The sequence below is a fragment of the Trichosurus vulpecula genome, chromosome 3 (assembly GCF_011100635.1).
Source record: "Trichosurus vulpecula isolate mTriVul1 chromosome 3, mTriVul1.pri, whole genome shotgun sequence".
NCBI classification, from domain to species: Eukaryota; Metazoa; Chordata; class Mammalia; order Diprotodontia; family Phalangeridae; genus Trichosurus; species Trichosurus vulpecula.
In genome coordinates, this window is record NC_050575.1 from 349,504,067 (window position 1) to 349,526,284 (window position 22,218).

At 37.4% G+C, this 22,218-nt stretch overlaps 1 protein-coding gene across 1 annotated transcript in view; it reads left to right on the forward strand.

Annotated features, from left to right (window-relative positions):
* LRPPRC (leucine rich pentatricopeptide repeat containing) overlaps window positions 1-22,218 on the forward strand; it is a 118,319-nt gene that overhangs the window by 68,472 nt on the left and 27,629 nt on the right. Inside the window, exons 24-28 of the mRNA XM_036749480.1 lie at window positions 2,238-2,362; window positions 3,508-3,614; window positions 14,765-14,833; window positions 15,678-15,768; window positions 22,018-22,160. Of these exons, the coding sequence (XP_036605375.1) occupies window positions 2,238-2,362; window positions 3,508-3,614; window positions 14,765-14,833; window positions 15,678-15,768; window positions 22,018-22,160 (535 nt within the window). The remainder of the gene's footprint in view (window positions 1-2,237; window positions 2,363-3,507; window positions 3,615-14,764; window positions 14,834-15,677; window positions 15,769-22,017; window positions 22,161-22,218) is intronic.

Sequence of the window (22,218 nt, forward strand, 5' to 3'; positions counted from 1 at the left end):
TTATGTATTCTGTTTTAGCATTTACATGCATTATCCTAAGGAGACCATATATTTCACCAAACTGTTAAAGGGGATCCATGACACTACACCGAGAGTATTGTTCGACAATGTTGTTTTCTTTATATGTTTGTCTCGTTACTAATGTAAGGTTATTGCAGGCCATGAAAGCAAAAGTTTAGTGATATATTGTACTTTAAGGAATGTGTTAGATGTTTTTCTAATTCAAGGGACAAGTAATCAAAAGTGAAAATGATACATCTAAGAGATGGAAAAGACCTGACAGAGTCAGATAGTCTATCTGTTATACTTTGTGTGAATGAAAGATTTTATTACATAACCCTAATTTATTTTATTGGCAACTAAAAGGGGGAAACCTTTATCTGCATATGGAATTGGCAACAAAAATCTAAATTTTTCCATTTTATTACCTCTCTGTTGTTGTTTTCCACGTATAGAAATACCTTCAGAAGCATACATTTAGAGGTCAAAGATTATTAGTGTGTCTCTTTGATGCAACAATTATTTAATCGTTTATTGATAGTTTTGACCTGAAAAAAATTTAATGGTGTGGAAATAAAGCTGGAGAGTCATTCCCTCCAGATTGTATTTGTTACTAAAACTCAAATTTATTTCATGATTTTGTTTATTGGGGGAATATGGATGGCTGTTAATTAAATGGATGTACAAAAGATGCTGACGGATCCAAAGTAAGATAAAGGAATGATCATAAAAATCTTTTCTATCATCTGCGGTAGCGACTGTTGCATTTCTCTTGTATGACAGTAATCTAGCCTGCAGCATCTACTTGCAGATTTGAAATTAACCTGTAATTTAGTCTTCACCCCAAATGACAAAAATCCACATGCCTCTGTGGGGTGCCAGAAGATGCGCTGTCAACAGGGCTCAGCGAGGAGCTGAGAAGGGGGAACGTGCTCCGCCATCGGCTCATTTTCACGGGGTGTCAGTGTTACTGCAACAAAATTAGGGTTTCTTCTGAGAGTGTATTTTACTCTAAAGTACAGCTGAAAATCCTAATCTTGATAAAAATAGGCATTCAATCTGGAGCAACAGATCATTTGTGTAACGGACGGAATATTAGTGGTTTAACAAAAATGGGAGATGATTCTGTCTAAACTATTGCATATGTGTGAGATCATTTACTTTTTCTCCAAAAAGGTTGTGAATATGAACCATAACTTTTTTTCCAATCACAAGTATTTCCCATAAATTGCCTACCTAACACTTGAACAGGTAGCTAAGTGGCTTACTGAATAGAGCACTGGACCAGCGGTCAGGAAGACCTGAGTTCAAATCTAGCCTTTGACACTCACTAGCTTTGTGACCCTGGGCAAATCACTTACCCTCTGTTTGCCTTCATCAGCTTGAGGAAGAAAGGGCAAAGCACTGTATTATCTTTGCCAAGAAAACCCTATACGGGTTCACAAAGAGTCAGATACGACAGAACAACAGTAACAGCGTCTCTTGAACATTATCACAGAACATCAAAATTGGAAAGTACCTAGGGACCTATCTGTGCCACCCATGCCTAACAAACATTCTTCTACAGTAGACCCATCAAATGAGTGTCTGGCTCTGGCTCACAGACCTTTGGTAAAGGGAGCTGACTTTCCTCCTAAGGCAACCTACTAAATATCAGAAGTTTTTCCTTTTGTTCAACCTGAAGTTTTCTCTTTGGAACTTCTACCCTTTGGTCATGCCTTCATTGGACCAACTAGTCAGTCAGCACATTTTTATCAAGGACTTATAATTGCTAAACACTGTGCTAAGTCCTGGGCATACAAAGGACGGCAAAAAAAACCGAATAAATCAAAGGACATTTCTGTATCTGTTCTGTATGTTCAGCAATTAGTGGTTTAACAAAAATGGGAGATGATCCTGTCCAAACTATTGCATATGTGTGTGATCATTTACTCCTCCAATATGAACCATAACTTTTTCTGTTCTATATTTTCAGCAGTTACTAATTTTCCATAAAAGCAAATTCATAAGCAAAAAGTAAGGGTGACATGAAAAGGGAACTTTTTGTGTCCTCTCTAGATTTCTGTATGTCAGCACTTATTTTTTTTCTCACTATTTAGTATTTTGAACAGCTGGTGTTTAGATCATAAAGGAGTAGACTTTTTTTTTAAAATTAAAGATGTAAGTTCTCTATGTCATTCATATCATTATTCAGTTTGTTTTCGTCCTAATTTCCATTTGGTCATTTTTCTTTTTAGGGATGACATACCTGCAGCTCTTGAAGCCAGTATCGACTGCTATAAAAAGTATGGTGTAATGCCCAGGATGCATGATGTCTTATGTAAACTGATAGAAAAAGGAGAAACTGATCTAATTCAAAAAGGTTAATTTTCTTAAATTATTTTACTTTTTGAATAATTCTTTCAGTATAGCATTGTTGGTAAAGCTGACCTTAGAATCAAGAAAGACTACTGAAATCCCTGCCCCTGATGCTTATTTTCTCTATGACCCTGGGCAACTCACTTAATCTCTCAGTGCATTACATGATCCAGAACTATTGGTTCCTTCCTTGGAAATTCCCTCTATGCATTAAATCACAGACCTAATGTCCCTATCCCTACACCCCCATCTTTCAGCAGGGAAAGATGTGAGCAACAAATTAAGTTTTGCCAAACATTTTAGAAATATTTATTTCAGTTTCCATTGACATCTTTTTTTATAACACCCTCGTTTTCCCCCAAGCCACACAGCAAACCATGTCATATATTTTTTATTGTAGGTGTATCTCTAGGCCTTATCATGGAGCCTGGCAAATTGTAGGTGCTTAATAAATGCTTGTTTATTGATTGGAACATAGAATAAAAACGGGGGAAAAAGCCCTCATCTGAGGCCTCATCTGAGTCTGACTGAATGAGTGGGGGTTGTGACAGTGGTGGCTTACATCCATAGCTCCTATCTAAAGAAAAGAGGAAGATGCAGTTTCTAATCTCTTCTTACATACACAACTCAGAAGTTATGATTACATAGTGTTCAATTTCCCTGTATGGTCTTCTTCGAGAACAAAGGACAAACAATAACAAAAGACCTATTAAATGACTGCTTTTGTGTTTCATGCCTGAAATTTTAGAGGGAAACACCACACAGTTTTTTAAGACATAAAAAAGGATTTATTAAAAGAAATTAGATTAAGAAAGAATACTATTGTAAAATACTCTTGCTACAGTTTTTATGCTCACCTTCATAAAATTTCTTCATAAGGAACATCATTTTTCTCTCCCCTAGATGTTACTCAAGCCATTTTCTTGCCAAAAGGAACTTAAATCATCAGTTTGCAGGCTCTAGAGCTCATGATGTTTAATTTGTCTATTGCAGAAGAAAAAAAAAGCTGCTTGACAAATTACTTAAGGGGGCCCTGTCATACATTAAAGTTTCCCTAATCAACAGTTTGTCCAATAATCTTCTCATCACATCGTATATTTCTATGTGCGTGTTATAGTAGACTAATTTATTTTCTCCTGTCCTCTCTAGCAATGGACTTTGTGAGCCAAGAGCAAGGGGAGATGACAATGCTCTATGATCTCTTCTTCGCCTTCATGCAGACAGGAAATTACAAAGAGGCCAAGAAGATCATTGAGGTGGGGTTTTAACTATAGTAGGCTAATCGTGCAGCCATTTAGACTCTTAATTAGAATACATTTAAAAATTTTAACCTTTAATTAGACTTGTTCTGATTCATGTTAATAGAATTCAATCCCAATAATGAAGGAAAAAAAAGAACTCGGCCAGTTTCTTTATTGTGTATAATTACAGTTCAGAGGAGACAGTCTGGTTGTATATTAAATTTGTTTCCTTACTTTGTTAATTTCACTGTTATATATCAAAATGATATTTGCATATTAAATCTTGGATTGTGGAACAATTAAATTAAACTGGCATTCCTGGGTGTAAAGTTGCTAATCCTCTTTGCCAAGGAATTCTTTGTTCTTAAAAGCACTGGAATTTAATTTGCTGCAGACCAGACTCAGATTTATTTGTAATGCTTGTCTACAACTTAATCAGCCAAACAAGTGCTTTCTGCAACTGTTTGGCATTTAATTTAGCATTTCTTCTTTTTTTCTCCTATGGTAAGCAGCTTATAGGAAGTGGTAGGTGACAAACTTAGTCTGTTTGGGATTAGTATATTTTATCTAGACTTGATTGAAATTTTACTTAAGTGCAATTGATAAGTCAAAAAGGGACAGTGGTAGAATGTTGCCAAATTATGATTGTTTTCTCTTTAGCAATTTTGGTTCTCTTATAAAAAGAACCCTATTGGGTTAATTTTTTTTTATTTTTAACTGCCTATGATAAAATACTAATTGGTGAGTCAATCAACAAGTATTTATTAAGTCCCTTGCCAGGTACTGTGATAGGTACTAGGAGACACAATTACAATGTATGAAAACAGTCCCTACTATCAATAAGTTTACATTTTGTGTGCATGTGTGTGTACCTGCGTGCGTGTGAGTGTGTGTGTATTTGAGTCTGAGTGAGAGAGAGCAAGGGGGGGAGGGAGAGAATAAAGTAATTATATTAAGAAAGGGTACTGTAGTAAAATAGTTGCTGCTCTTTATGTTTTACTCAATAAATTCATATACACATACGTATACACCTCATATGTAAAGCCAAGGTAGTTTGGAGAGAGAGCACCAGCCGTTGGATGATTTAGAAAAGGTTTCCTGCAGAAGATAGTTCCTGTGCTCTGTCTTAAAGGTAGAGGACTCTGTGAGGCAGAGATGTGGAAGGAGGGCATTCTACACAAGAGGAGTGGCCTGGAGAAGGGTGATGGAGTGTTGTGTGTGAGGGACAGAGAGATGGGCACTTTGGCTAAATCACTGAGTAGAAGATGGAAAGTAATGTCCTATGTGATGGGCCAGTTGGCTTAGACCAGGTTGTGGAAGGTTTTAATAGCTAAAACGAAGAGTTTATATTTGATCCTAGAGGCGACTGGAATTGCCCCTCAGAAACATTAATGTGGCAGTGAGCGGCATATAAGCTGTTCCAGAGCTGTAGGAGAGGTACTCAAGATGAGCAGACCAGCTGGGATGGTGTGGCAGCAATTTAGGTGTGTTGTGATGAGGGCTTGCGCAGAAGTGGGGTGAGGAGAGAGGAGGGCTGCAAATGAGAGATGTTGTGGTGGAAGACATGGCTAGTTTTGTCAGCTGGATGGGGCTGAGAGGTAGAACAAGGAGTCAAACGCTGAAATGCCATACCTGGAGATGGGAAAGGTGTTGGTGTTGTCAAGAGACGTATGAGCAGGCATTAGTTGGAGTGAGACTCTAATTGTCTAGTTGGTTTTCCTTTGTGACCCGCTTCACTTTTTCTTTGCCTAGATCTGTGAAGTCATTGTTACTGGGAGCAGCATGGTGAGGGAACTCCCAAGGACAGCTAACTGATAGGAAGTTCACAGTCCGTTGCCCAGTCAGAGATGCAGTGATTTGCCCAGAGTTACCTAGCTGGTGTGTGTCAGGGGAGGGGCCTGTGCAAGGACCAACTTTCTGTCTACAGTGCTGCACTGCTTCTTAGATTCACCTTTTTAAAAATTTACGTTTGTTTTAACTTTTAGTTCACATCTATTATGTAACTGTTAGCAGCTATTTTAGTTTCTCCACAGTGCAGGGGAAAGGAGAGGGAAGGGCAGGCAGAGTTTGTATAGAAGTGTCAGGGGATCAGCTGAAGGGATAATACTGATTGGGGAAAGGCATGGGGCGACAAGCATAAGCTTCTTGAGGATAGCAGGTACTGTGTTTAAAAAAAATTATTGTCTTTGTTATTTCCCTTAACAGGTAGCGTGGTGTTTTGTGTGTGGGAGATATTAGTAAATGTTTAAATTCAGTAAAAAATGTTCATTTAAAAATAAACACATGAATAGTTTTTATTTTCTTTAAAGCACTAAAAATGAGAATACAGAAGAGTAACAAGTTATTGAGGGTTTTAAACAGAGCAGTGATATGATCAGAATGATAAAAGTTTAAAGGACATATTTTACGTGAGGAAGAAGTCAGGAGGCTATTCTAGAGAACATCTCCATGCTTTCCCACTGCTTCACATTCCTTAGCCACAAACCTTTCATGGCCTTACAGGGTTGTGGAGTAACTGCTAGCATTTATCTACGAAATACTTTTTTTTGCCCTACAGAGATTTCAGTGGGCTTGCACTGCCAACCTCCTAGCATCTGAACGTTCTACTCCCCCCATCTCTGAGCCTGGAGGGCTTTCACCCAAAGCTATTGGAGAATAGACTTGTTGCATAGAAATGCCTGAGTTCTATATTCCCTCTTATCTTCAAACCTCACCCCTCCACCCAAGTATGAGTCTTTTATATGTGTTCTGAGCCTTTTCTCTGTCCTGCCTTGCTGCTTTCGGGTACTCCTCCCTTGTGCCTTCTGAGATTTTACTTTTGCCACCGTCTGGGAAAAGCCTGCATTAATTGCTTACTGTAATTTGCCTGGCTCTGCCTGTGTCCATATCATAACAGTGTCTGTTGCCCAATTGATAGACCTTTCCTCAGAGAAGAACCAGTTGTCATTTTCGTACCTGTTTTTTCCATAACTCCCCACTTTCTAAGTGTATTTCTCCCAGGCTCCTGATTTCCCTGGTATCTTAACTTTTCCTTTAATTACTTAGATGCTATACCATTTTAGTGCATATGTATTATATTTTTATATTAATTGCGTTTGATGATCTTAAGCAAAATGTTGCTGTTTACCTCTTTTAACCGAATCTGTTTTTATTATTTCTTTATCTGATATTATAATTACTACCCCTCTTTTTTCAAGTTAAGCTAAAGCATAATAGATTTTGTTTCAGCCCCTTATTTAACTCTTTGTGGTTCAGGTTTATTTTTTTAAAAGACCATATGGATTCTGATTTTCAGTCCATATTTCTGTCCTCTTCTATTTTATGGATGAGTTCATCCCATTAGTGTTCATAGTTATTGCTAATTTTCTTGCATCTTCTTAGAGCTTTTCCTTTTAGGTTTCTTTGCCTTCTACCCCCTTTCAGAGCAGTGGGGTATTGAGATTGGAGGACGGGTACCAAACGATGTGTATTTGATAAAATCTACCTGTGCTCCCCTGCCCCTCTTTTTTCTTCCCTTTCTCCAGACCCTACTCATAGGTTCTTTTTTTTTCCCTTTTAAACCCTTCTTCACATTCTAACCTGCAAGGATGGAGTTTATATTACTTATGATTAATCCTTATCCTCTTCTTTCCCCAGTGTATGTGCTTAATTAAGCACCTATTCTTCTGAGATTGTGTCTTGGCCATTTCTCTAGCTCCACAACAGCTCCTTATCCTGGCTGCCTCTTTTTTTTTTTTTTTTTTTTTTTTTTTTTGGTGCCATGCCTTGATTCTGCCTAGTGATGGGGTTTATTTTGTTGGTTAGGCTTTTCATTTGTATCAGACTTTTTGTGACCTCATTTGGGGTTTTCTTGGCAGAGATACTGGAGTGATTTGCCATTTCCTTTTCCAGCTCATTTTACAGATGTGGAAACTGAGGCTGACAGGGTTCAGTGACTTGTCAGGGTCACACAGCTTGTATGTGTCTATGGCTGGGTTTGAACTAAGGAAGATGAGTCTGCTTGACTCCAGGCCTGGCACTCTATCCACTGAGCAACCTAGCTGCCCTGCTGAAGTTTATACTCAGTTTTGATCTGTATTTTCTGTGATACTGTTGCTACTTTTTCCGGGTCTGGGTTTTTAACGTTATTTTCTTCAATGATCTTGGGGTCAGCTCAGACTCAAGTGCCTGTAAAACAGTCAGTGCCCCCTACCCAGTTGGTCTGATCTATAACAAAATCTATTCACCTGCTTTGAGCTTTGCATACTCCTGACCCTGGTTTGGATTTGAGCAACACAGTTACCCCTGGCTGGCATTCTAGTAGAAAGTTCTAGGAGAAAGTTCTAGTAGAAATCAAAAATAAGGCAGTTTCCCTTTGGTTTGGAGCTGGCTGAATCTCTAGTCCCAGGGAAATACAGCTGCTGCCTGGTTCTTTATCCTGCCTCTTGCCAGTATAGAGCTCCAGACCCCATCCCTACTTGCTCTTTTCTGTGGTTCACAGCCTTCTAGCCCCCAGCCTACTCTACATGAGCCTTCCTCGTCAAGAACTTCTCCAGTTCCTACAAGGCCTAGGTTATGTCTCCATGTTGAATTGGACATTATCTTTGGATTTTCTGATTCCTACTTGCCCTGATGCCCCGGCTTGATCTTGGTTGGAAGAACTGTGTAAGAGAACTAGTCTCGACTGCTTGTTGGTATTCCACTAATTAGGTTGGTCATGATTATTTCTTAGCATTGTTTTGTTTGTTTTTACTTCCATTTCAGTTATGTATATTGTTTTCCTAGTTCTGATTTGAGTTCACTCAAGTCTTTCTGCACTTCTATATTCATCGTATCTGTGATTTCTTGTAACACAGTAAATATTCTCTTACATTCACCTGCCACAACTTTCTTAGCCAGTCTCCAATTGATGGGTGTCTACTGTTTCTAGGGTCTTTTGGCTATTACAAAAAATACTGCTATAAATATTTTGGTGGTAAATGGGAGCTTTCTTTTTTGCCAATGACCTCCTTGGGATATGTGCCTAGCAGTCAGATCTACAGGTCTAAAGGTTCATGCTTTTCAGTCATTTTCTTCACATAACTGCCAATAGCTTTCCAGATTGTTTGGATCACTTCATAGCTCCACCAACAGTTCATTAATTTGTCAATTTTTTCCACAACCCCCCACCACCACCACCATGGTGATCATCCATGTCTTTTGTCATTTTTGTCACTTCTTGATATGTAAGGTGAAACCTGAGTCATTTTGATTTGATTTCCCTTATTATTTGTGATTCAGCAGACTCTTTCACATGGTTAGTAGTTTGCAGTTCATTTGAGAACAGTTTATTCATATCCCATTGCCAAGCATAACTAGAACATGTCTGGAGTAATCCCTATTTCTGCACTAAGCTGGAGGTACTTCGGACAACGTTGTCATTTATGGCAATCTGCTGCTGTTCCCTCCTACTTATTTTACTTAAAATTCAAAGCCTTTTTTCTGCACAAGCAAAATCAGCACAATTAAAATTAGGGAAACAATTAGCTGGAAAAATCACAATAAAATTCCTTCAGTAAAAGTCTGAGATCCAAGATATATAGGCATTTGATACAATTATTAAAGTATAAGCATTCCCTAATAGATAAATGGAAGCTTTCAAGACAAGAGAAATAAATTAAAGGCATAAAGATAGGAAATGATGAGGCAAAATTTGCCAGTCATGTATTTGCTGAGAATGTCTTAGATTAGCTTCATTAAAGTAACAGTATATAAAATAAACTCACAGAAATCAACATTTTTATATAGCAATAAAAAAATCCAGAAGGAAGTGCTATTTTGAATTAGAAATACCTAAAATATCTGGGCTTCAGCCTATCAAGACACACTCAGCACTTGTATAGATAACATTTTATAGATTACAACATTTGCCTTAAAGATACAGAGGTCAAGTTAAGTGACTGAAGGAATATTCAGTGCTCACAGTTCATAATAAAATAAAAATGATGCATTATCTAAGTTAATTTACACATTTAGTGCTATGCCAGTCAAACTACCAAGGGGATATTTTACAACGGTAGGGAAAATAATAACCGTTTGTTAGGAAGACCAAAAATAACGAAAAAAAGAAGTGAAAGGAAGGAAAACTAACACTTCTCATTCTGATAAAAGCAGTAGTCATGAGAATTATTTTGTACTCTTTAAAAATAGAAAAGTATACCAGTGAAACAGAACAGATCAGGAAGAATTAAAAACAACTCAAGTGTGATGGTTTTCCTCAGTTTCCTCAACTGTAAAACATCCCAGGGTTGTTGTGGGGATCAGGTGAATCCCATTTGTAAAGCATTTAGCGCACAGTACCTGGCACATAGTAATTAATCAGTCAACATTTATTAAGCATCTGGTAAGTGCCAGGCACTGTGCTAAGCGTTGGAGATACAAAATGAGGCAAAAGACAGCACTCAGAATGCAATGGGAAGAACTCACAAAATGATGAGTAGACACTAAGTAGAACCTAGCTATCGTTATTATTATCATTGTTTTAATGCTAAATAGAGATCTTAAACAGCTACAGCTAAGGTCAAAGAAGGGGGAGGAAGGGACTTATGCCACTGATGGATTTACAGGAGAGTTCTGTCATGCTTGTAGAAGACATTCCTTTTATGATTTGCAGTTCTAATGCATCCTCCAGGGAAGGATGAAGGAAAATTATCAACCTGTATCATTAATGAATCAAAATTTTTAATAAAATCCACTTAGACTACAATAATTTATCTAAGAAATCATTCATTATAACCAGATTGGATTTATATCTTGGATGCAAGGATGATTTAATATTAGGAAAACAACATATAATCATTTTTTTTAAAATCCCAAACCTTGATTATCTCAATAACCTTAAATACAATCTCCTTGGTGACAATGATTGTCTTTGCATCCCTAGTGCCTGGCATGGTATCTTTCACAGAGCAGGTACTCAATAAATGGTCATTGATTGATTGATCAGGATCTTTAGTTTTGGATTTTCCCTTTGGCTGTTTTACTTTAATTTGCTGTTCTCCCTCATCTGAAAGTCATTGTGTTGTGCCTGAACTATGTTGCTCTCATAATGTGTTTCTTTGTTTTGACTGGTTTTCCGCACAAGTAAACTTCCATTATTTGTACCAGTCCTTTTGTTAATTGCCAGCTTAGGGTCTGCCTCATATTGATCACTTAATCCCAGCCCAATCTTCATGATGCAGGATGTCAAAAAGCATTTTTTTCCTGTATGCTAGGCCTTTGGCCAAGGGTGTAGGATACAAGCAATGACACATTTGAATTGGGGAAGACAAATAGGTACATAAAGGGTGATAAAGGTAATGTGGGAGAACAGAGGGTTTTCTCCAATTCTTGAGGTAGTGGGAAGCATGGGAGGTCATTGAGTTAGGACCTGCATGGCTAGGTGTGCTCTTCAGAAAAATCACTTCAGCAGCTGTTTGGAAGGTGGATTGGAGTGGGGAGAAGCCTGAGGCAGGGAGACCAGTTAGAAGACTTCTTTAGTGATTGGCGCAGAAGGCAAGGAGAGTTCTGTTGCACTTGTATGTGAAGGGGAGAGGCTGAAGGCAGGCAGGCAAGAATTATTTACTTTGCGTCTGGCACTGTACTAAATGCTGAGGATACGAATTCCCAAGCTTTCAAGGAACGTACATTCTAACTGGAGAAGACAACACAAAAGCTGAGAAATGGGTAGGAGCTGAGGTGGGGTGGTGTCTAAATGGAGACTCAGGGAGGAACAGTGAAAGCAAAAAGAGTCCACAGGTGTGGAGGAAAGTTCCAGGGCAAGAAGTCAGCTGAGAAATAGAAGCAGTGGTAGAAACTTCAGTATTTGTTACTCCCACAGGAAGTTCTGTGGTTCAGGACCTTACTGTCTCATTGTGATAGCCTCCTAAATGGTTGCCTGCCTGTTGGTCTCTTTTCACTCCCATTTATCCTTTATGCTACTGCCCAAATACTCCTGTTGCATAGCTCTGATCGTTCCAGGGGCTCCTCATTCTGTGGAGAATAAAGTCTAGGGTTTTGGATTATCTTCATTTCCAAGGCCTTCCACCACCCTGACTCCAATGTACCTTTTAGCTTTATCTCATAGTATTTCTCATTTTATATGCTTTATACTGTCACCAAACTGGATCATTCACTAGATGTTTTTTCCCCTCCCTCCTCTGTGCTTTTGTATTCTCATCCTGGGGTTGTGCAGGAGTAACCTTTTGTGTCCATGGGACCTTGTGGTGATTGCTTTTATGTAGTAAAATTGTTTACATTAGTAGAATTCCATTGATCAATACATATTTTGTATTCCTAGTGTGAAGTGGACATAAAATTAGGTCTCTGTAAAGTACAAATGTTTGTACCCAAAAGTTGTCTTTGGGGGAAGAAAGGGATTGGAAATTAATTCAGTTTCCACAGATTGGTGGACAAGGATAATTTTGCCTGAGTGTCCAAAAAGCTGTGAAACCTGCTTTGCTAAGTTTTAGCCTAAATATATCTTTCTGTTATTTTGAATATCTGAGGTGAGACTCATAAACTTAGGGGACAGAACTAAAGGTTCCCTGCCAACATTGACCTTTACAACATTTTCTAAGCTTCTTTGAAAATACAATATCAAGCAAGAATACCAATTTAAAAGCATAAACTTCAGCTTTAGACCTGCTCAGTTATTTTCTTCCTCCTTGTGTGAATTTTTTTCTTTTCTTTTTTTGAAAGGCTACAAAGAAGGGCAAATCTTGGAGGCTTTTGTGGAAATATAGAAGAGCCACCCAACTTTGAATAGCCAATTCCATCTCATGTTGGCTTCCCCCCACCGCATTGCCTTATTACTAGCATATATGCCAACTTGGGGACACAAATCTTTTATGAATGAATTTCCTATAGTGTTCAGGGCATACTCTTGATCTTTCTCATAGGAATTAAGACGTTCCATTCTCTGTAATCAATTTCTGCCTGTGTTTAAGGCTTGCATTCTCTCCCTTCAGAGACTCTTTAACAAGTGCTAAGAGAGTACAGCTCTTTTACACATGCTCTAAGGTAAAGAGAATTGGGGATATATTTTTCCTGTATTATTATGTAGGTGCTTATTTTGGCATTTGTGAAGCGTCATTTGAGGTGATGAGCATCATTCTGGGATATTAAGGTCACAGTTTATTTCATGGTAAGCCTGGGATTTTAAGGTGAATTGGTATTTTTTTTGAGGCCATACTTATATTAAAAACTGGATATGTCTAGATATTTTACTTTCTATAAACTGAACACATTTTACAAGCACATTTTAGTACCTTAGGTTTTTTATTCATTTTTTTCCTTGCAAAAAATATGCCCAGTACTTGCATATGTGGAATGTTTTAAAACAAATTGGCCCAGATAAAAGCAAATATGACAGTCTTTTTATTATAATAATTACTTTTACTTACTACCTGTTAAACAGATCAGGAAAGATAGGTAGCAAGTTGAGTATTTTAATTAGGTGGTAACTCACATTGAGAATTTCACTCAGATCTTGTGTAGTATTAATATTTCTTGTTTTCATTTATTATAGTCTATTTCCATTTCAGATTGCTACTTGAAATATTTTAAAATTGACTAAGATGTCAGCAGATAGTGGACTGTCATGGAAGAGTAGGAGATTTTGTTCATCTGATAGGAGTGTTCTTTTGACAACAGAGACTTTTTTGTGGAAGCATTTCCTAGTTTCAAAACAAAACACTAAAGAACCTAGCTGTTGTATTTAAGTCAGCTGCTTTTGAAGCTGGCATCACCAAGTCAATCTTAAACTTGAGAATTTTTGTTATATGTACATGTTCAACATTAAGACTGCCTAGGTCTTGAGCATCTGCACTAACAATGATAGTGAAACTTCTAAGTTAATGTTGCTCTGGCACTTTTGTAATGTTCTAAGGCAAATTATGTACAGATTCAATTACCCCATTATTTGGGGGGGGGTTAATTGTGATAGTGTTGTATTGTCAAAATAGGAGGATAAATATTCTTGAGAGGAGGGTAAAAATTGTTCCTATTTAAGAGAGCACTGTATGGGAATACATTGGAAATCAACTTAATCACTACAAGAATCTTTATCCTAATGTATAAAAAAGGAATTCACAAATAGAATTTTATAGATAGTCTCTTTTTCTGCTATTCCCATTGGTCTCCCACTCCACCTTGGTTCTGCCTCATTTACTAAAGAAAATTGAGTTTAGGGTCCTGCAAATCAGGACTCAGGACATTTGGTTTTAAGTTCTTCTCTGGAAATAAGGTAGGGAAGAACCAGGTGATCACTGGCTTACTGCTTTTGTTAATGGGATGTTTAAAAAATTTTTTTTTTCTTAGTAAACTGATAGAAATAACACACTCCCTCTTATGGAAGATTAAGATATTTCAGAGTGTGACAAATCAATCATTTTGAGCTAAAGTTTTTTAAAATTTCCTTTCCTAAGTGGAATTATATTTGCACCCAAAGACAAAATTGTTTAGCTAAATCTTAGTGTTTTTTAAAAATATATATTTTTTTTGTTTTTATATCCTCATTATTTTTCAAAATGTACCTCTCCTTCCCAGCCAACAGAACTTTATTCTTGAATAATTGCAGTTAGAGAATGCTTTCCCTTTTACTGTCATAAATTATAACATAATTATACTTTCTACTGTAAAAGATAATACTAAATTCAATTTTAGGTTTTCAACTATTTTCCTACCCTTTAAAACTTTGGTTTGAAGGCCTGCTACTGGCATACACACATCACACCTCTTTCACTGAGCAATAACAGACTAGATTCTATAGAGAAGTGTTTTTTTTTTCAATGACTTTTCATTTGTGTTGACAGTTGGTTTGCTAAAATTTTTGTCAAACACTTCTAGCTTTTACGTCAGTGGACTATCTTAATGAGATTTCACATTCAGAGAATACTTCAGTTCACTATTGAGGAATCTTTGGAGTACAAGATGATGGTTATTTAGCTCACTTGTGCTGAATTCTGTTGGCAATTAAAAGCTAATTAAAATAACAATAGGAATAAGATTCTAGATTGATTTCATGAAGATAGTGAGGTTTCTTTGTTTTGGTTTGGCATTTTGTGTTTGATTTTTGTTAGTTAAGGGTGGTGGGAAAAATGTGGTCAAGAATATTAAATGTGTATATTTGAAGAACAAGGCCTTATTGTGGATATTTTATTTTGCAGACTCCTGGCATTAGGGCTCGTTCTGGGAAACTTCAGTGGTTTTCTGAAAAATGCATATCAAATAACCAGGTTTGTGTTTATTGGTGATTTATTTCTCAACTGTTTTATCTTCTCTCGTTCCCTAAAAATGACTCATCTGTGACCATGGGCCTGTGATTTCCTAGGGTCTAGGATTTTGAGTGAAGAAAACCTAAGTTCAAATCCTGACTCAGGCATTTATTTTATTAGTTTGTGGAACTGTTGGCAAGCCCCCAAACCAATTTGAGCCTAATGGAAAATGGGGATAATATCAGTGAGATAACACATGTAAAAGTGACCTATCATCTATTACCATTATTGCAGAATTTTAGAAAACTACAACCATAGTCCTAAATTGATATTCATCCATTATGTCAGGTTGATTTTTCTTACTTTGACAGTCTAAAATTATTGCAGCCCCCCTCAGTCTACCAAAGACTTTAAAGAAAGAATTTCTCTTCAACTGTCCTTTGATGCAGGGTACCTTCTCATCAAGTAAAAAAGTGAACTGCGTATAGACAGAGTAGTTAGGGACATTTGGGGTGGGATTTTTGAGTTACAATATAATTATTTGAATTAACTCTTTCTTTACCTATATCCATACATGGTCCTGGAGTTCTTAAGTACTACCCAGCTGCTTCTTCCAACCATGAGAAGTTGGTATCAACCCATTCTCCACAGTATGTTTCTCTACCCTCTTGGGCCATATCAGCCTAATGGAGGGTCTGGGGTAAAAAGCCTGACAGAAAGGATTATTTTTCCTAAGTAACTGAGAATCGATTACATATATATTACCACATATTGTTGAGGATTTGTCAGAGATTCCTGTTTCAGAATTTAAAGACGTTTTGTATACCCATCAAGACATGATGATGTGTTATTCTGTAATTTTAAGGTTGAAATCCTGGAGAAATTGGTCGAATTGACACAGAAACTATTTGAATGTGACAGAGATCAAATGTATTACAATCTTCTAACACTCTGCAGTAAGTAATTCAGCAATCTTGCCTGTATTTTGCTTTGAAATATCCTTATTTTTGTGGTGATTTTTGTAATTAAAACTTTAGACTAGCAGTATGGAAGTAGAATCTTACAACATGTTGTATTTAGTAGTCAGAGCCTTGCATTAAAAGCTAATTAGTGGTGACACAGTGTTGCAACCTCTGCTGCTGAGAATTGCTTGAGTTCCAGAGTTGGTACCTACAGTGAGTTTAAGTCAATTGAGCTTTTGCACTAAGTCTGGCACCAATCTAACTGTCTTTGGCTAGTGAGCAGCCACCATGCTTCCTAAGGAAGGCAGTCCAGACCAGGTTGGAAAAATGGAGCAGGTTGAGGCTTCTATGCTGATTAAAACTGGGAGCAGAACCACAAGGGACGATTATACTTATAGGCTGGGCTTTCCAAAAGGTTGTGTAGGGATTAGCAATAAAGCTGTTGCTGCTGTTCTCTTTTCTAACTTTCATCTGGTTCATTTTGCCCTCTCTTTACAATATCTCTAACTAGTATTCCTCCAGAGAGGTAATGGAAAGAATGCTGGATTTGAAATGGAGGAATTGGGGGTTCAATCTACTTCTTTGCTACTTCTTTACTTACTGTAATTTTGGCCCAGGTCCTTAATCTTCATGGGTTTTCTTTTCTTCATCTGTAAAATGAGGGCGTTAAACTAGATGGTCTCTAATGCCCTTCAGGTCTTGATCCTCTGACCCTCTGTGATGGACAGTTTGGACAGTTTATTATATAATTACCTACCTGGTTTGTCCATTTCTGAATCGCTCTTATTTTGAAGGAGTTTTTTTCATTTATTGAACCTAAATCTGCCTTCCTGTATCTTCCGCATATGTTAATTCTACTTTTTTGAACCACACTTAGCTCCTCTAATCCCTCTTACACATGAGAAACTTTCTGCTAAAAAATGTTGAGGATTTAGTGGACTGCAAGTTCAACCTGAGTCAGTCACAATGGTGTGGCAGCCCAAAAAGCTAATGAGATATTGATCCACATCAAGAGGGGCATAGCTGCTCGTGTCAAAGTTTGTCTGCAGTGTTGTGTTCTGTCTTGTGTGCCACAATTTAAGGACACAGATAAACTGGAGAGTATCCGGAGGAGCACAGGTAGGATGTCAAAGGGTCTTGAGATCATGTCATGAGGAATGGTTGAAGGAACCACTCATGCTTGGATTGGAGAAAAGAAAACTCATAAAGGATTTGATAGTTATATTCAAGTATTTAAAGAATCTGTTACGTAGGTAGAGGAGGAGCTAGATTTGTTCCATTTAGCTCCTTAAGGCAGGACCAGGAGCTATTTGAGCTTGATGTTAGGGAAAAAAATCAGTTGGTAGAAATTAGAATCATCCCACAGTGGAATGGGTGACTTCAAGAGGCAGTGGTTCCTCCTTCTTAGAACTGTTCTTCATACAAACACTGGGTGACCATTCATTAAAAAATGTTATAGTGGCATATCCTTTTTTGTGTGCGCTGACGTGATGACCATTGAGTTCTTTCCAGCTCCCAGATTCCACCATCTTCACATACATAGTTTTTAAGTTGCAATCTACACTGTTGACACTCACTTCATCTTATCCTTTTTCTTACAGAAATGTGATGCCAAGAATTGTATCAACATGAACTATTATTACTATCTCCAAGTATTACTTGAGAGATGTTTATGGAAATAGGATTAGATGTGGCCTCCACTATCAGCAATCTATCAAGGTTTAAGAGAGGCAGATTACAGATTAATATTATGATAAATCTTTTATTATTACAGACATGTGATCTCACCTAGGCAGGTTAGAGTGATCTATAGCCATGTTTGTTAGTTAATATGTTCTTTGTATTAATGCAGACTTAAGATTATATTAGATTTTTTTAGATTCGATTAGATTTAGTGCCTTGACCACTGTTAAATATGCTGATCTTGTAAACAGTTAAGATATGCAGGTGGTTTTATCCTGAATTTCTTTCTTTTTTTTAATTTTATTTAATTTATTTAATATATTTAGTTTTTAGCATTGATTTTTCACAAGAGTTTGAATTACAAATTTTCTCCCCATTTCTACCCTCCCGTCCACTCCAAGATGGCATATATTCTGGTTGCCCCGTTCCCCAGTCAGCCCTCCCATCCCCCTTTCCCTTTCTCTCTTATAGGGCAAGATAAATTTCTATGCCTCATTGCCTGTGTATCTTATTTCCTAGTTGCATGAAAAAACTTTTTTTATTGTTGTTGTTTTTGAACGACTGTAGCAAGTCATTGACTTGTTTTTCATGGTTTTCTTCTATCATTCTCATTTCTAATCCCAATTTTTCCTCTGCTTCTCTACCTTGCTTTTCCAACTCCTTTTTGAGGTCTTCCATGGCCTGAGAGCAGTTCATGTTTTTCATGGAGGCTTTTGATGTAGGCTCTTTAACTTTGTTGACTTCTTCTGGCTGTATGTTTTGGTCTTCTTTGTCACCAAAGAAAAATTCCAAAGTCCAAGACTGAATCTGAGTGCATTTTTGCTGCCTGGCCATGTTCCCAGCCAGCTTACTTGACCCTTGAGTTTTTCATCAGGGTATGACTGCTTGTAGAGCAAAGAGTACTTTGTTCCAAGGGGATGCACTTTTGATCTCAGAGCTCTTTCTATACAGCCAGCTCTGCTACACCATCACTCCTCCTTCCTCAAGAACCCCCAACCCGGACCTGATGCAAATCTTAAGCAGGCTCTGCACTCCTGTTCTGATCTGCCACTTAATTCCTCCCACCATGTGGGCCTGGGGGCAGAAGTAACTGCAGCTGTAGTTCTGTAGCTGCACCTCCCCCGCTGCCCCTGGAGTGGTGGCTGAACCACCAACTCTGACCCCCCGCAGCTTTTCCCACTAACCTTCTTTGTTGTCTTTGGTGTTTGTGCGTTGAGAAGTCTGGCAACTGCCACAGCTCACTGATTCAGGTAGCTAGGGCCTGTTCCGCCTGGCTCCCTGTCTGGTTGGTCCTGCCGCTGCCCATGCTGAGCTCTCTCCCCTCTGCTCCATGCACGATAGACCTCATCCAGTGACCATCCAGGCTGTCCTGGGCTGGATCCCTGCTTCCCTCTGCTATTTTGTGGGTTCTGCAGTTCTAGAATTTGTTCAGAGCAATTTTTTATAGGTTTTTGGAGGGACGTGGTAGGGAGCTCCTGCAAGTCCCTGCTTTCCAGCCGCCATCTTCTGTCCTGAATTTCTTGATGTTTCCACATGCATTAAGCATTTTCTTCTTGTACAATTTAATTTATTTAGGCCTGTTGTTGAGTTTTGCATATATCTCTGTTCAGTTTTGTCTTACTGTCTTTGGCCATTTGGTCCAGTCTGTCAAGATCTCTCTGTATCTTGATTCTGGCTTCCAAGATATTAGCTATACAAGTTCCATTTGTAGATGTTTTTTGATTGTCTTAGTCCAAATCACTGGTAAATATGTAAGGTTAACAGAGCCCTCTGTTAACTAGTTTCCTTCCCTCTCAATCACTCACTATTCCTGCATCTGAAGATTACATCACTTCCAAATATACTTAGTTATTCTGTCTTCTAGTTAATATGTTTCTGTCTTGTTTACTAGGATGTTATGAGCCATTATTAGATTAGCAATGTCTACAACTTTTACGTGACTCACCAATCTTGTAATTCTATAGAAAAAAAAATAATCATTAACCTATACTTGTTAATCCATGCTGACTCAGTAGTGATCAATATTATAATAATCCTTCTCTAAGAGTGCAAACTCAAATCATTTCATAATAACACACCAGCAATTGATGTTACGCTCTTTAGCTTTTGAAAAATCAACTTTTGCCAGTTTCCAGTATTGAGGCAAGGATAGGAATAGTCTCTCTAACTCCTCAAAGATTACTGCTAGCTGTTCAGCAGCAACAAATTTATTTAATACTTTTGGATATAGGTTTTTTTCTTAGTCATACTGGACACTTGGGTCTTTCTCACACATAATATACCATTTCTCATCTTGCACTGGCATTCCATACCTTTATATGCCCTTCTTCCTAACTTCTGCTTCATAGAATCCATATTTTATGTCAAAACTCATTCCCTGTCTCCCCCACTGTGGGTGCATCAGGTAGACAACAAGGATTTATTAGGTATTCACTATGTTCTTGTCGTTATGATAATCTCTGGAGCTACGAAGAAAGGCAAAAAATAGTCCTTGTCCTCAAGGAACTCCCATTCTAATGGGAGAAATGATGTATAAATAACTAGGTTCATAAAAGATACATATAGAGGAAGGTTGCATCTTACCTACTTAGATTCATGTTGTCTCCCCCATAAGAATGTGAGTTTCTTAAGGGGAGGGACTATTTTGTTTATTCTTTGTATTATCAGTACAGGGCAGAGCTCTTGGCACATAATAAGCATTTAACAGATGCTTGCTGATTTATTTTTTTTGTTCATTTTGAAAAGGGAATACAATCCCATTGCCATCTCTCAGGTATGCTTTATGTCACTATGTGTTAGGGGTTACTAGGAAATCATCTTGTATCTCCTTGGCTTCTGCTGATGTGCCAAGCATGAATGATGTTATCCTCTGAGACAACTGGCATAGATATTAACTCTTGTTAAGAACGAGGTGTTTGGTAAGGACTAAGTCATATCGCAATAGAGGAATATTTCTTATTATTGGGCAGCTAGTGGCAGTGAGCCTGGAGTCAGGAAGATCTCAGTTCAAAACCAGCTTATGCACCTGGACAAATCATTCTGCCTCCATTTGCCTCAGTTTCCTCATTTATAAAATGGGGATGATAATAGCACCTACCACCTGTGATTATGAGCTCTTAGCACATAGTGGCTGGCACATAGTAAGCGCTATAAAAAATGTTAGCTATTTTTCAAAATTTATTTTTAGTTAGATTTGCAGACTACATAAGTTTTAATTGGTTATTTCTGCTTTTATAGATAATTATTCTATCACACTAAAGCAACTGGTCCTTAAGAAACAATGTCATTTCAACAGGAGGGAATCCTACTTCCCAATGCAAATAAGTCCTCACCACCCAGTTGCTCAGTTTGACAAGCCATGTCTGCCGAGATGAGATATAAGCTAGAATTTATTAAATTCTGTCATACAAATCATCAGTCAACAAGAAAAGACACAACCAATTTTAGCTGCTTAAACAAGTGAAAAGGTTTGCAGCTTTATGTCATCTTAAACACAATAAACCACTTACCTACTTACCATTATTTTAGACCCTCAATGTTATATCCTTCATATAGTACCTGTTATATATCAAAAGTTATTAAGCAGGCTTACATGAGAAATGGTCACTTCTTACATAATTTAATTTCATTTATAGACTTTTGAATTTACACACATAAGCAAGAAAAGGTCATACATAAACATAATTCTTAGAGTAGAGTAAGTAGACTTGAAACAATCTTTTTTTCTTTTTATAATATCCAAGAGTAAGATTGCTCTAGATTTTGAAAGACAGAGCTATTTGCCTATTTTGAATTTATCCTCTGCCTCTCCAAACCTCCGATCATATATATAATGGATTATAAGGCTCACCAAGGCAATTACTGACTTTAGAAGGTTGATTTCTAAATTCCCTCCCAGGGCAACAGTTAAGAATACCAAGGAAGATGTGATTCTGGAGATGTATTTTGGGGTAGAGGGACATGCATTTAATCAACCATAAACAACATGTATGAAGTCTTTTGTCTTAGATTCGGAGTTTGTCATAATCGTAAGAGCATTGTCTTTTGCATTGAGGGAATACTGGCATTAGTACTTCCAAGCTTAATAACTTTAGGCAAATCATTTAACTTCTGAGAGATATTGTACCTTTGTCTAGGATGAAATGACCCAATGTACCATCTCTCTATTCTACAGGATAATTTTACAGGGTTGTTATAAAGAAAATGCTTTGTAATCATGAAGATGTTGCATATGTTTGAGCTATAGTAACCACGACATGATAATAGTTACAGTAGTATAATGTGCATTACAGCCTCTTTGCTTATGTACCTTTAATATGGTTTCTGTGTCACTTGTTTTGAAATGCAAATCAGAAGTCTTCTGATTAAATAGTACTGCTAAGAACAAATCTTGAAGGTTCTATCAAGTATCTAAATCTATAGCTTTTAATATTACTTTAATGTATGATAGCCTTGACTAAAAGGTCTACATCCTTATCAAAAATTAGGAATATTAATTTGCATAACTTGGATGTTGGTGCGTGAACTTACTTGACATCGGGACTTAATCATGTTTTGTAGAGGAAAATAATGACTGGCAGAAAGCTGATGCTGTTTGGACTAAAATGCAAGAAGAAAATGTTATTCCTCGTCAGAAGACATTGAGGTTGTTGGGTGAGATCCTCAGAAATAACAATCAGGATGTTCCATTTGATATACCCATGGTAGGTTGAGGAGAGCAATTTTTCTTTAAAAAAAATAATTTGTGCATTATAGAACATT